The sequence below is a fragment of the Periplaneta americana genome, chromosome 1 (genome assembly GCF_040183065.1).
Source record: "Periplaneta americana isolate PAMFEO1 chromosome 1, P.americana_PAMFEO1_priV1, whole genome shotgun sequence".
Classification (NCBI taxonomy): domain Eukaryota; kingdom Metazoa; phylum Arthropoda; class Insecta; order Blattodea; family Blattidae; genus Periplaneta; species Periplaneta americana.
In genome coordinates, this window is record NC_091117.1 from 74,413,776 (window position 1) to 74,429,545 (window position 15,770).

At 36.7% G+C, this 15,770-nt stretch overlaps 2 protein-coding genes across 4 annotated transcripts in view; one reads left to right on the forward strand and one right to left on the reverse strand.

The window, feature by feature from the left end:
• Window positions 1-15,770, reverse strand: part of Pgant9 (polypeptide N-acetylgalactosaminyltransferase 9) — a 1,578,943-nt gene that overhangs the window by 978,997 nt on the left and 584,176 nt on the right. The gene's annotated exons all lie outside the window — the stretch shown is intronic.
• Window positions 213-15,510, forward strand: LOC138709034 (uncharacterized). The gene is made up of 5 exons (XM_069839515.1): window positions 213-585; window positions 5,527-6,638; window positions 8,039-8,416; window positions 10,628-10,996; window positions 14,924-15,510. Exons 1-5 carry the CDS (start codon window positions 479-481, stop codon window positions 15,076-15,078), a joined length of 2,121 nt encoding a protein of 706 aa, XP_069695616.1. The 5' UTR covers window positions 213-478; the 3' UTR covers window positions 15,079-15,510.

The window sequence follows — 15,770 nt, forward strand, 5'->3', positions numbered from 1 at the left end:
TATCAATGACGCAATTCACTGGAGATTTAAGATAACACATGCGTGAGTAAAGTTATGTCTAATGCAATAACAGTAATTAAACATTAAATTCTGTGTAGGACTATGGCCACCGCCCTAGGCGTGTCTACAATTCTGTTGAATACAGACCTGACTCAATAAATGTGGAGTCACGTTGGATGTGCTTCAGTATATGTAACATGTAAACAGTGATACATTCCCTAAAGAACTGGAGCAGTGAAATAGCTCACCATTACTGTATCATGCAGACAGCATTGCGGACATCGCAGTATCGTAACGGCAGCGTAATGTTAAACACTCGAAGAGAAAGAGGACATTGAATTTAGTTTATTTCCGTTTGTGTGTGTCTGATATTTACTTTTGAGAGAGAGACCTGCTGCAAAACATAAGATGCTGTTCAGTTAGGACGGAGGTACTGGTACTTGCAACTTTCAAGTGATATTCTTGTTCTCGAGTCACGATGAAGTCTCAGAGAATAATATACCAGTTGGCTATCGCGATTCTTCTTGTACAAGAGAAGACACAAGCATTTTCTTTGACGTTGAGAGACGCTATACACTACAGTGGGTATGTTGAATTGAATATCTGCTTCTGGAAGGTGTTGTGAATCTGATTTAGTGGTTGTGTTCATAGATATTTTAGTGGCGGCGATGGAAATGGACCGGTTTAGCCCTGTAAACGTAGAAAACTTTATCATGTTGATAAGAAATTAAGTTGTTAGGATGGTAATGATGACAATGGTACTAGGTGACCATTTTGTTACGATGCTAATGTTGAAGATGGTACTAGGTGATAAATTTCTTATGATGGTTATGATGAAGATGGTACTAGGTGACCATTTTGTATGTGGAACGTAAACAGTGGCACTGCGATCTTCTGTTGTTACTCTGTGGAAAAGAGAAAGACATGGTCTATGACTAGAATAAGAGAGTGATCGTACTGTATAAGTGGAGTAACAGCGGCACTGTATTATAGGTATCCTACAAACAAAACTCAGCTCGCACTCCTAGCGACGCGCATGCTATACCCCAAATACCCCCTGGAGTAGTCGTGAGAGCATGCTTGGAACGGAAGCATACGTCATCTGCGCGAGACAGTCACGCCTGCTGGTTTTTGCGTACTGAGTTTTCCTTGTCGGATGCCTATAGCACAAGCAACTGCCGTTCCACAAACAGAATGGTCGGGTAATATCTTACATACGAGGGTAGTTCCGAAAATAAGTTTCGATTATATATATATATATATATATATATATATATATATATATATATATATATCTTCGGAAGTAATGTAAGCAAAAGGTAATTGTACCGTCTACAGTTCAGGGACTGCGTGTGATGTGATCGCAAGTGTCCGTACCGCACATGTACAGGAGTAGACTGAAGCAAGAAACTTCTACGGAGTGTGTGCCCATACCTTAGAGCTTGCGTCACAATGGCTGAGAGACGTGTGTTACAGATCTAGACGAAAGCGATGGTTAGGGTGGTTGTCCGCCATGAATGGTCACGTGGCACGAGTGGTACGGATATCCATATGTGGCTTGTTGAGGTGTACGGTCCGGATGTAATGTCGGAGCAAATGGTTCGGTGATGCCAGCCGTTCCGTGATGGGCGTGAGAGTGTGGCAGATGAACAGCGGCCTGGAAGTCCAGGGACATCGACTACAGAAATCAATGTCGAACAAAAATGCGGTAACAATGCGTTCCACTTCGTCGTCATTGCTCCTGTAATGGTGTCCAGACAGCCACCCCTTCAAGGCTGAGAACAAGTGGAAGTCAATGGGCTCGAGATCATGTCTGTAGGGTGATGATCCATGCTTTGCCAACCGCACCTCTCCAGAAGAGCTGCTGTTGCTGCCGCCCTGTGGGGTCTTGCGCTGGTCATGAAGAAGCACAACACTCGACGATAGCAGTTCCGCTCTCTTTTGTCGAATAGCAGCTTTCAACCTGCTCAGTGTATCGTAGTATCATTGGATATTCACCGTCCATTCACGAAGGAAATCTATCAAGAGAACTTCCCTTGCGTCCCAAAAGACAGTCAACATGACTGGGTTATTTTGAACCTCTTCTTGACCGTGGGTCTTGGATACTTCCATTCCGTGGTGGCACGCTTTGTCTCCGTCGAACGTGTGGATACCACGATTATCGCCAACCGGCGGGTCACAGTGGGTGATGTTGCCTCAGCACTGAATATCGGACGTGCCCGAGTGCACTACATAATAAGGAAAATCCTCGATTACCGACAAATATTTCAATGAACGTTTCGTTTTGACTTCTTCACATATGAACGTTACAAGTTTGTTCTCACCCTTCAAGGACGTACATAAAAAATTCAAAGATCTGTTATATCACACAAAAATGTCAGATCTGGTATCCAAGATGGGTTCTTGAGCTCAGAAATGCGTGTTTCATTTCGAGGAACGATCTGATCTCTTCTGTAAGATGGAAAAATCGTTAAAAAACCACACCTCGACGCAACCATCTTAGGCACAAAAATAAGAAGACAGTATGTTGTTATTCGACATCTAATGAAAATTATCTAAATTTTCTGTCATTTTAGTCCTGCAGATCTAATAAAGCTGTCTTCACTACAGTTTCAATCATTTCTTCATATTTAAGAACTCCGGCGCACAAACTTTCCTGATGAAGTACATTGTGTACTGACTGACACAATACTCGAACCACATGTTTGTAACTTTAGATTGAAAACGGAAAACAAACCAGTTTTGCCAATCATAAAGGGAGCTACGTCTGTAGCAATAGACACAAGTTTTTCCTACTGCAACTGCAATTTTTTACGATGTCCTCAACTGCGATAATATCGTACATAGCAGTTTTGTCCTTTAAGGATTTGTTTCTAAGAATTCCTCTTCACACCAAGATGTGTCCATGAATAGAATGCAAATGACAAATTGTGCACTACCAACAATATCCGTACTTTCATCGGAGATAGAAAATACTATCAATTTTTCATCCTTAATTATAATTGCTGTTCGACATTTGAACTAAGTTTTTCTATATGGCGAGTCACAGTTCGAGCTGAAAGGTTGATCATGTTAAATTTGACAACAGTTATATGCAAGCTCGGTTTCATAGAAAGTCCTCTGAGAATGGCTGCATTCTCTCGCAATTAAGTAGCTATGTGATTTTGTATCAAGCTAAAACAGCAACTTCATTCCAAGCCTGTTAAGTCCGTTTCCTGTTTGAAACGTTAACAAATGAAGTGCACAGGTAAACCTTAACTTACTAAATCAACAAATAAAAATAAATCAGTGTTAGCTTAAATAAAAACTTCAAGAAATCGGTAAAATATCATGTATGAATAACGTAGAATACAAGAAATCATAAGAATATAACGTAAAGCAATTCCAATAATAATAATAATAATAATAATAATAATAATAATAATAATAATAATAATAATAATAATAATAATAATAATACCGCTTTTTATGACTTTGGATCTTCAAACTTCTCGAAATGTTCCTCCTCTCCTAATTCATCATACGTGGCCTCGTGTCCAACTTTGTAGTGTCTTTCAACATTATATTTTTTTTATTATAATAATAATTGCAGATATGTTAAACAATGTCTATAATCATTAACTTCAGATATAAAGTGAGTACCTATTATGCCACGGACTATCAGGTCGGGTCTCCTCACCCTTTCATATGCTAGATTCACCATGCTCTGTCATGATTAGAGTACGGATTTTTATGTCGTTAAAATGTAATTTTAGGTGCCTAAAATAGGCTTAAAAGCGTAGGAAGTAGTCTCTAAAGAACTGGAAATAAGCTCTAACAAAAATTGCTTTCTTTAAAAACATGTTTCAAATCATCAAAAATTCACTTTTAGAATTTAATAATTTTACTGTTACCACCACTACTACTAGAAGTACAAGAACAACAAATATCTAATTAGTTATACATAAACTAAACAATGAAATGTGAAAAATATGTTTTAGACATAAATTCAGTATACAAACAAGTCAAATACAATACTTTTTACCAAGCCTTGTCCATTAATGTCCATAATTACTTTCACTATACATTACCAATACTCTTTCTAAATTATCAATTAAAAACAATGCCGACTATCACTCAACACAAATTTGTATGCTTCACATCCACTGAAGTAACAGAAGCGTATTTCAGTTTTGACACTAGATGAATAGGAATGTTACATTGTAAATCCGTGTTCTTCCCTGTTAGGATATCTGAAGCAGTACGCAGGTCTTTCAGTCGTACATTTCTCTGCAGAACTTGCTCCAGTTTATCCCGTACTTTATTTCCAGCAGAACTAGGAACACATTTGATTCTTTCTTGCATATCATGAATTATTTCCATTTGTTCATACAGTGGTTTTCCTGCTGCTTCCAATGATGCAATAACGTACACTAGGAAAATGAAGTGTGACTTTAAAAAGCCAGGTCCCTCTGAATACCAGAATCTTCCATCACTTCCTTTGCAGAAACAATGCTTGCAGACTCGTCTTCTAGACTTGAAACAAAATCTTTCGCTTCACTAATGTGATCGTTGTAGTATTCTGCAGCTTCCAACCATATTCCCCAGCAGGTAAGCACAGGTCCTGGTGGCTGAGAGACATTGGGCAATTTCTCAAGCAAAATCTGAACCCTTGTTGGGGTCTTGACGAAAACATTTTTTTTTACAGTAGAAATTAATTTAATTATATTTGGATATTGTAACCTGATATCCTCTGTGACACGATTAACGCACACTGAAAAATACATTTTGGAATTTAAAATTTAAAATTTTTAAATAAGAATGGGTGTTTTGACCTATTAGAGATAAAACATACTTAATAGGTAAAATAGGCTTTGTCCTCAAAAGAGGCATTTTTAGGTGCTATTAAAATATCAATTTTAGCCATATTTTCATATTAAACGTGTACTTGCAAGTTCTTATGAACTTATCTTTTAAGGGTGAAAATAGGTTTTTACCTAAAATGCGAAGTCTAGTCATGATGAACTCGTCATTGATCCAGTATAGATGAGAGAAGGTCCGATTATCTGTCCAACCAAGGCACACAGCAAGCAGCGAGTACCCACGTACCAAATGTGCTCTCATGCTGACCCCTGGCGTATCAGATAATCAAAAGTTTCGACATTTCACTTCAAACTAACTCTTGAACACACCTATTTCGAAATTATTTTGTTTCAAACTTCTCTAAACTTTATAAATTTATGTTACTCTGCATAGTTTGCAGTTCTGAATGGAATGACGCTGTACGAGATGTTGCTCCCAAGTTACGGTCGTTTAACGTCGTGTACCACAATGTTTCTCCCTCCATTCTGTCGCTTGTAATCTTGTAGCCTATAACTTCGTGGCACACTTTGAGTGAGTTTAGTTCCCTATACGTAATGCGAACAAAGACGTATTCTGCATAAAAAATTTTAGGGAGCAAATTAAGTCAAAGTATAAAATTTAAAATAGTATTATTATGTATTCAAAAATATGACCAAAAATAATTTCACGTTACACTGATTACAGGAGAATATGCAGAGAAATGAAGGATACCGATTTCTTCGCTTGTTCCTGTCGTCCAACATGTGCCAGATACGGGGACTGCTGTAAGGACTCTGAGTATTTCATACCAGAGCAACAGCGCTGGGGTGCATCCCACGCGTCTTGTGCATTCTTGTCTGGAGACTTTGTACTCATGATCACTTCTTGCCCAGTCGATTGGAAGGATGAAGACACTCGAATTCGGTGCCAAGATTCAGGAACCATGTTTAACATCGCTGTAATGAGCCGACGCACAAATGTCACCTACCGTAATATGTACTGCGCCATCTGTCATCATGATTTTGAACCAGATTTAGATTTTATTTGGAAGCATGTTTACAAATGCTCTAAACTAAACAGGACATTTTTGGACAACGGTAACTTCATAATAGAACGAAATTCCGAAATAGATGTTGACGGAAATGACAAAACTATTTCAAATGGAACTGTAAAGCACAGTATTACTATTACAAATTATATTAACAACACATACCATTCAAAACTCTACACAAGATCCATCAGTTTTCTCACTCTCGTTCCACTTCTTGAACTACTGCATATCGACGAATACAAATCTTGGCTGAATTTGAATGTGACCGATATTATTTTAGAAGACAATGTTTCCAACTGGAGAAACAATTACGGGTCTGAATATAACTTTACTAATGAAATATACATTGATGTTCCTTTCATTGACAGTTGGTACGACTGCAGTAAACACATTTACCAAGAAAATGAAGTCGCGCTGAATAATTTGAGGAAATGTTCATCACAGTATGTGGTTGGCAAGTGCTCACAAAGTTGGTCAGATAATGCTATAAAAGAAATTTGTGAATCTTATACGGATTACTGGTGCCAGGATTTCATAAAATACAGGAATCCGTACTGTGCACTGTGCAATAATATGTCTCTAAACACTGCAGTCTCTCCATACCAGTGCTCACGTCCTGTGGGAGGTGTTACTTACGGGTTCCCAGTTTTAAGGCCTTTTTCGGACATATTAGATGTGTCTCAGCTAAATAAACGAATATGTCCAACGACAGAAACATATGATGCAGACACAGGAAAGTGTATGCCCATCTCTACGGTCGGCAAAGGTAAGTAAATAGCATAATAATTAGTACATTTCAAAGAAACCTTCAATTTCAATAGAAGTTTAAAAATCAAGTCTCAAAGACAATTAACTTTTATTGTTTTACAATGGGCAACCTAAAGCTAAATTTTCTCCAACTTCAAGTTATCCTATACAGTATAAGGATTTCATAAATAGGCTATCCCTAAGTTTTGATTGATAAGATCATCGAACGTTTGGTAATCAATAATATGATATCTTGTGGAATTTAACAAGGATCATTGGTTAAGACTGAGATATCTGTAGTGAACAAAATTCATGTGGGACAAGTTCCCTTCGAATACTTTGAATTCTAGTATCATTGTACCTAAGTCGCTCTCCGTTAGTAACTTAACATCATTATAATATGAAAGACAGTACAATTAATTAAAGACAATGAAAAAAAATGTTGCTTGTAGAAGAGACTTACGATCTCTGATATGGAATTGTGGGTTTCAAATAAACACATGCTACTTATCATTATCATTATCACCATCACCATCACCACCACCAATATACAAGGTGTCCAGCTTAAAACACCAATAAAATGAATAGATGTAATTGAAAATTTATAAATAAATATCCCGTAGTTTGGTAATACAACTCTTGCAATTCATGTAAGAATAATGTGTTTGGCATGATTTCGAATATAGATTGAAAAATAAACAAGCTGTTATTTCTATAAAGCTACAGCCATATGGACGCTTCAAGAAAAATTCTCGTAAGTGTTCTTGGTTAACTGAAACCAAGTTGTCTTGTTAGACAAACACATATGACGCGAAGTGCCAGTTGTTTTCGGCAAAGTTTTGCCAATACACTCTCAGTAAAAGCCAGCGTTTTAACTTTATTTTCGGTCGTGATCCACTGTGATATTTCAATTTTCTATACTCGCAGACGCAGCCTTTTGTGTAAGACATCATAAATCCAATTGCGAGAAATTAGAATTTTGCTTCCAGAATTGATGTCCTTGGGTTTCTTGTAAATGAGGTTAGGAGCTGTATAAGATCTTCTTCAGAAAGTATTCGCTCGGAATGTTTGCCGCTTGTCGCCAATAAGCTTCAATTTTGAATCCCACGACATTAATAAGTCATAATTAGATATAGAATCGTTTTTTAAGGTTGAACATACTTAATAGACTTTGATTCTGCTAAGCAAACAACACACTAGATTTTCTCACATCATTGTTACATAATTTGCAAGAGGTGCATTACCAAACCTCGGTAGATTTATTCCTGTTTGTCGTTGACATTTTCAGTTATAACCATTTATTATATTGGTGTTTTAAGCTTGAACGATATATTTCTATTTAGTAAGAAACTATTGCAGATGTCATGCAATAAAACAATAGCACCGGTCAATGAAACATTCATTTTTTGACACTAACAGATGTCAATGGAACAAACAATTTCAACGCTTCGGAAGTAACTATGGATGAGCTACCACAAGTTGCGGACGAAGCATTGGGGTACATCACAGTCGTGGGTATATCACTATCTGTAGTGTGCATACTCCTACATCTGGGCGTGTTCATAGCCACTCCGAAGCTCAGGAATCTGCCTAGCATGAACCTGGCGTCGCTGTGTTTGGCATTGACAATGCTGTACATCTGCTTCCTCGCCAATGGCTTCTTGCAGCCACCCTGCAAGGTTCTGGCTGTCGCGACGCATTACAGCCTACTGACCACATTCAGTTGGATGTTCATAATATCTTTTGACATCTGGAGAACAATTAGGAGATCTACAAGTAAATTCCACATCTCTTCAGGTAAGAGTCCTACCTTTAATTATAGCATTTCAAATACAGTAGTGTGAACGAAAATCCACACTTTTTACTTCCACATTTCGTTTCACATAATAGAAAGTATAATGATGTTTAAACATATAGACAAAGAGATTGTAATGAGAATGAGTTTTCAGCAATGCTGAAACCAAAAATGTGGTATTTGTCACGGTGCCTAAACTTTCCAATCGATAATATTGAAATTCAATATCACAACCACTAACACTTGCATTCGTGATTTATATGACCCGGATATTTATGACCTAAAATAAAATATAGCCTATAAATTTCCCCGAAAATTATTTAAAATTGACCTAAAAGACTAAAAAATTACCATATTAAAATGATTAATTTCTATAATTAATAATGGACTAATGATTACTTTATAAGTAACTATTGTAAAAACAAATTTTCTTAGTGGAACTAGTTTAGAATACATATTACCACTGAAATAATTATCGCTAGGTTACTTATATTAAAATAATATGAAAAGCGTTAAAACTACTGCAGACAAAATATTATACAGCTAATACAGAGAGATCAGATGAGGTGTCGACAGGAGCGACAGAGTTTTTACTGTGCGCTGCCGATAAAAATAGCGAGTTATGGGACATTTCATGAAAAGGTTCCACAAATGTGTGGACAACGAAGGCGGCCAGATTCAGCACGTCCATTAATAAAGTTGGTAAGTAATACATTTCTTAAAATAGTTACGGAAACTTGTATGGTTCTATCACCGCGACTCTACGCTGTCCGTTCCCCGACACGAGTGCGTCAGCAGCTCACAGTGAAAACCCCGCCACTCCTGTCCACACCTTATCTGATCTCGCTGTACAAACACATGAGCACTGCAGATGGATATGAGTTAGTCAAAACGATTCGTAAGGAAAATGCTGACATAAATTAAACTGAACAACAAATTTTTATTTTTTGTCTTGCTCCAAAATAAAAATAGGTGAATATTACTAAAATGTGTGCCCTAAATCTGAATTTAAAATCCAAATTGCCCCATCTCGTACCATTTTCCGGGGATATACATATAATGAGAAAAATCTCAGAATTTGAACTTGCATTTAAATTATTTTCTGGATGACTTCTGTTTATAACTAAATCCGGGTCTGTATTTTACAAGGAACCAACAATAGAAGCATGCTGGATGATGATCTTCCTTTATATCGCCTTTCCACTTCAGATATTTCTTGATGAAATCTTTCCCCATGCTCGTCGTTTACCGCTCCAAAGTTAAGAGGAAAGAAGTCCAAATTAAAATGTAAAAAGAGTATTTTGAGAGACATATTACACTCCATTTTGTCATATGCACTTAACATGATTTCCACAACAAGTTCTATGTAGTTCTCTGCCCTAGAATTTCCAAGGAAATTTGAGCAAACGTCTTTGAAAGCGCGCCATGCCATTCTTTCTGTAACGGAAAGTTTTTCCTCAAACAAAAGGTCAGTCATTCTTCCAATGCAAAGAGTAATAAATGAGGCGTTCAGAAGTCAACACGATTAACTCCACATTTGGTTATTTTACAGTTTCTAAGTTGGCAATGTATTAAATTGACCATATTTTTAGTGGTCAATGTGATTAACTCCATAGTTCAGTTAAAAGCCCACAGAAAGCAATACAGACTACAACACAGAATCAATTATGTGTATTCAACTTTAACCTTGAATATCTCAAAATCTTTGGAAAAGGAGTTAATCATGTTGATTTCTGAACGCCTCAAATATAGAACAGAGCAATGGAAATATGAGACGAGAGAAAATGTTAAATATAAAGGCCGGATTAACAGTAACAAACATAAAAGACTGTTGCAATTAAACCTGCTTAGATGGCAGGAGACGACTGGTACCAAATTTACAATTTTAAATTATGAGGCCGAACAAGAACTAAACACCCGATTCCCCAGTAGATTATATATATAGTTTTCTTGAGAGTGGCATGTAGATTACACTAAGACACACCTGAAGTAGATAGGCCTACCTCCACGTTCGGCCTATCCAAGTACAATGGATAAAGCCGTTGAGGTATATAAGATAGCGAGCTCAATAGGGGAAAGAAAGAAACAGAAAACGAAGATCGAGGATCTAAAAAATGAAAATGTAACTGTTAGAAGACAATGAATTAAAAGTTGTTAATAAATATACAAATATCATATTCACATGAACTTCCCTTGTTAATTGACCTTTATAGGTTCAAAATGGCAGAGATTCTTCTCGTACTCCGTGGCCTGCTGGCTTGTACCAGTCCTTATCGTAGTCTCGGCAGTGATCCTCGACAATTCAGGAGAGCAAACGAACATCCGTCCAGGATACGGAGTGAGCAATTGCTGGTTCCACAACAGGGGCGCTCTAATCGTCTTCGTCGCTACTCCACTTTTGGTCGTCATGTGTCTAAATGTCGCTTTCTTCTCCTGGACCTCATACCTCATCCACTCAACGAAATCCAAGATGGACAAGACGTCGACTGCACGCATAGATTTCCGTCTTTTCTTGCGTCTCGCAATCATCATGGGATTAACATGGATTACTGGGATCATCGCAGGGCTTTTGCAAATGTCAGGTAAGTCCTATGAATTGAATACAGTGGACTCTCCTACGTTCGACAAAACAGAATTTAAAGTTCAGTCCAATAAGGTTAGTGGGTGTGGCAGGTGAAATGAATACAAATTCTTATTGGTTATCTATCAACGAATACAGTACTGTACTTGCATTTTCTGCCTGCCCCGAGACTTCTGTATGGGCTGTTCCATATGAAATCGGACATTTCAGAAAATTTGACCTCGCATTTAAAAAAAAAAAACATGTTCTTCTGTCACTGAAAGGCCTTTACTGGGTAAGGCTAATGGTAGGTTAAAATATCCCCAACTAATATTACTTTTCATTTTATAGAACGTCAAATTTATCGTACTTTCGTAAAATTCTCAGTTTTGGAAGAACATTGCTCAGAGACATTTAGTGGTAGGATTTTCAACTGCATATCTTTTTAAAGCAGACTCAGAGAGTAATATAATAACTTTGGAGGGATTTTTTAAAAATACTTATTCACCTAGGCAGATTTATTTATATTAGTCTACTTTTTTTCTCGACGAAATAGCTAAAAAAATAAAAATACAACAATATGGGTGACTTATTATAGAATAAAACGCAGTTTACAGATCCAAAATTTTCTTCGGGCAAGAGTTGAAAAATAAGATAAAGAAAAGAATTCTCATTGTGGATTTCTTCGCCGCGCGACTCCAACCCACAGCAAGCTGAGCGTGCGCGTAGTTGACCAACGCTAGCAGCTCGTAAGTTCCGTCATGCGAGTAGTTCACGCATTCGAAAAAACTCGAAATGAAATATATATTTATCTGAATACTAAAATAATTACATAATCACTACACTAATCTGGTACTGTTCACTGATGGTTATGATTGGTATAATTCTTGCTTTTAAGACAATACGTGATCACTATCTTACCTTAATATAGCAGCTTTTTTAATTTGCTGCAACAAAATAAAGAAAATTTTGGATCCGTAAGCTGCGTTTTATTCTATATTGTCACCCATGAAGGAACACTGGAATTGAATAACCACTGTTACCTTGTACAGAATATACATACAGAAGATTGGCTGGTGGGTCACGTATTCGTCTCATTCCTTGTGTTGTGACAACACACCAGCTGTTTCAAGACCACTCAAGGCCAACTGATAAGAATATTCTGGCTCTTCTCACATCTCCGCATGATGCTGTAGGAAGCGAGTATTTTCATAGCGAGATTTGAAATATTTATTTTAAGGCTTTTCATTTAAAATAGCTTAAAAAAAATTGTATGGTTTTTGTCTCAACAATAACCAATATTATAGTATTTTATATCCATACTTTTTGGTGGTAACATGTTATAAATCACAAAAAACAATATATCCATAATTTCCAAAAACAATAAAATACATGTGTTATACCCCATTGATACACTTAAAAGTGCACTACAAAATTAGCTATACATTAAGTTTTTATTTCGAAGCCAGACGTAGTAGTACGCGTTGAAAGTCAGAATAAAATACAAAATACACTAAATTTTAAGTAATTTTATCTGAAAAACTACTGAGCCAAAGAGAGTCAAAATTTGTGCATTTACTAATTCCCACATACTAAACGTCTGTACGAATTTTCAGATAATTCTCACGTGTCATGGTATTTCGTTGTCCGATTTCATATGGAATAGCCCGTATGCGTTTCTAGTATCACAGTGGGTTTCGGCATTCCCGTCTCACAAACGGCACAATTCTCAAATAGAGAAAGAAGAGTTCATTAATTTAAAATGAGTGATCAATATGGATGTCCGAATCAATAAAATATTCTGTTTTCCTTTAACAAAAGTATCACTACAAGACACAGAACCAATTCCCATTCCAATGGCAAACCCATTTCTTAGTGCCCGCATAGGGGGGGTGTCTAATTCTCCTATTTAAGCAGTCGAACTATAGAATGTCGAACTTGATTTCTGTCAAACTTAAGAGCTTCCACTGTATTTACTTATGGAATTACTGTCTCACTGAATCAAAAAAAAGGTTAATACGACGTTCAGCATGCAAGTTCAGAACAAAGAAGAACTAAACACCAGTATATGGCTTTCACAGCTCAGTGATTACTACGGTACACTGCTTCGTCAATATAAAGAAAGCCAATTTCTACCTATTTAGATATAACATGCGGACAAGTCCCCAGCAATCGGCAAGCATCATGATTAGATAGAACATGAAAGGCAAGGAATATTATGGACAGTAAAAAATCGATCATACGGGAATGGGTATTTAAGAATTATTGTTAATTCATTATGAAAAGTGAATCTGATACAACTTTAATACAAATTAATTTTATTTCCCATGTAAGGCCTATATCTATTTCTAAATAAATAAATAAATAAACAAATAAATAAATAAATAAATAAATTATTATCTTAACTCTCCAGGAATATCATTAATATTTGCGCCGTTTTCAAAGCATTGAATAATACTACTTACTTTGTCAGAAATACTCAGACGTGAACGTGTTTATTAAATGATGCTTTACCGGTATAGCGGGGCTTGGATTCTCGTCACAACAGACTACGTTGTACTGTTTTTCTACTTTCTGTAGACTCAAACACATTCTACTAAATGGGAGGAGCGATGTATATATGATAAAGCACAGGCAGACAAAAAACTAATTGGAAACACATTTTTTTAGTCAGAGTTGGTGCCAAAGAAATCATATTTTATTTATCTTTTCCAGTTAAAGTGACCTCTAAGACTGAAAATAAATTATTATTATTCGATTGTTGATATCAAAATAATGAATGTATGGACTAAAACTACTGAGATGGACAGTTACGATCTTATAGGTTAGGTTAAGTTAGGCTAGATTAGATTAGGGAGCGCTGTAGCGTCGAGGTTAAGGCGTAACGCTGCAAAGCCAAGAGGTAACGAGTTAGATTTCCGATGGAGTCATGGGTTTTTTTCCATTGATCCAATCCTTCCAGCCGCACAATGGCTCTGGGATCTACTCAGCCTCTAAAAGAAATGAGTACCAGGTGCATTTCCTTGGAGGTAAAGGCGACGGGACCGTACGACTTACATCCCTACTCCTATTAATGCCGATTTTCTGTGAAAATAGGAGCCGTAACGTCTCGCTACTCTCTGGGCTGATTTGCCTCTAATGTGGTTGACTTTAGCTTAGATCAGGTTGGGACTATCTAATCCCTGCTGATAATTTCTCACTGTTCACTGCAATGTGAAACGTAAAATAAATGTGAACATTTCAAGTTAACAAGAGGGATGAAGTAACAGGGTATTACAAATAACCTATCCGCTTAAAATCAAATATAATAATTTACGTGAGATTCTATTTTCACACATTTTTATGAACCTTTTCCGTCCTCTGCAATGAGAATTATGAACAGTACTAAACATTCAAGTTAGCTAAATTCCTTAGCCATGCAATCAACATGGCGCATGGCTACCATGAAAGGCAACGTAACACAAGGAGAAACTGTTCGTCCAACAAATAGAGAGACACGGTAAGGAGTAGGACTGTAAATTGCCTCTCTCTCCTCACTTTCATAATTCGACAGAGAGATATGGTATTGTTACTGGTGTTACTACTCTTAGCAGTGGTAACTAGTACTACTAGCAGAATTTTCTATGAAGTATATTAATCATATAATATTAGCCTACATTAAAAGTTGGCCATGTGGGAATGCAGTGTATTGTAAAAAAGAGATTTCTTTAACTGTATTTACTTTGTTGTAATAACAAAGTAAGAAATTATTTGTTGCAGGAGTTAACATTTTTTATTAATTGTAACATTTCTACTAAAATCGAAATTTAAAGGGTCAATAGAATCAAAATTAATTAACAACTTTTCCTTTCCTATCTGTGCATTCAAGTTGCATTGCAATATTCTATTCCGAGATATTAATATGTCTGTACTTCTGATTACTAATATTTAAAACTTTTTAATCTGACAGTCGTTTGGTACGTGTTCGTGCTCCTCAACACTCTGCAGGGCGTCTTCATCTTCGTCGTGTTCTCCTGCACAAGAAAGGTCTGGAAAGAGTTGAAGAAAGGCAAAGTTTTGGATCCCACGACAACTACATCTGTTTATATACACACTGATGCATAGATGTCTACTATAAAGATTAAGTAAATTACTGCTCTGATGAAGTCATGATTAAGTATATATATTTAGTGTATCATTAGTGGTCTATATATGAATAAAACGTGTGTGCCTGCAAAGCATAGACCAGGGTTGCAAAACTGTGCTACAATTGTGACATACGTCACAAGCCGAAACACGTGACTCATCCCTTCCTTTTACCCCCACACGACATTGGATGTGGTAGGGGGAGAGGAAATACGTATTCAGTGTGCTTACGGACGTCACAGATACGTAATTCAAGGTCAGGGAACAAACTCTTTCCCTATGCTTCCACCCCTCTCTTCGCCAGTTCTGCATCCCTGGCATAGACATTATACTTTAATCTACATCTTTAAAATAAATTTACGAAATTATTAAAGTCTGTAAATGTATAAAATAATGTAGTCGTAAAATAAAATTACCTCTGATAAAGATTCATGTATTTATTCAATTAATCTCTTCTGGCTGAGTCTCTTGGAGTATTTTCTTTGTGTGTCATTAATAGCTAAGAGTCATTGTTTTAGATCCATTACCAACCAGACATTTTCTATGTAACATTAGTCACAGAAGTGAGGACGGCTCAGTAATTACCATCTCTTATTTGTCTGAGGGGGATATGAGAATTAGTCGCACATCTCTGATTGGCGTGTACACCTTTTACATGGAAAATGGTCGCT

Bases quoted from the DNA above. Each gene is read 5' to 3' on its own strand.
- LOC138709034 (XM_069839515.1), top strand. From the start codon at position 479: ATGAAGTCTCAGAGAATAATATACCAGTTGGCTATCGCGATTCTTCTT. The intron at 6,639-8,038 runs GTAAGTAAATAG...TGACACTAACAG, and splicing joins CATCTCTACGGTCGGCAAAG to ATGTCAATGGAACAAACAAT. The intron at 8,417-10,627 runs GTAAGAGTCCTA...TGACCTTTATAG, and splicing joins TAAATTCCACATCTCTTCAG to GTTCAAAATGGCAGAGATTC.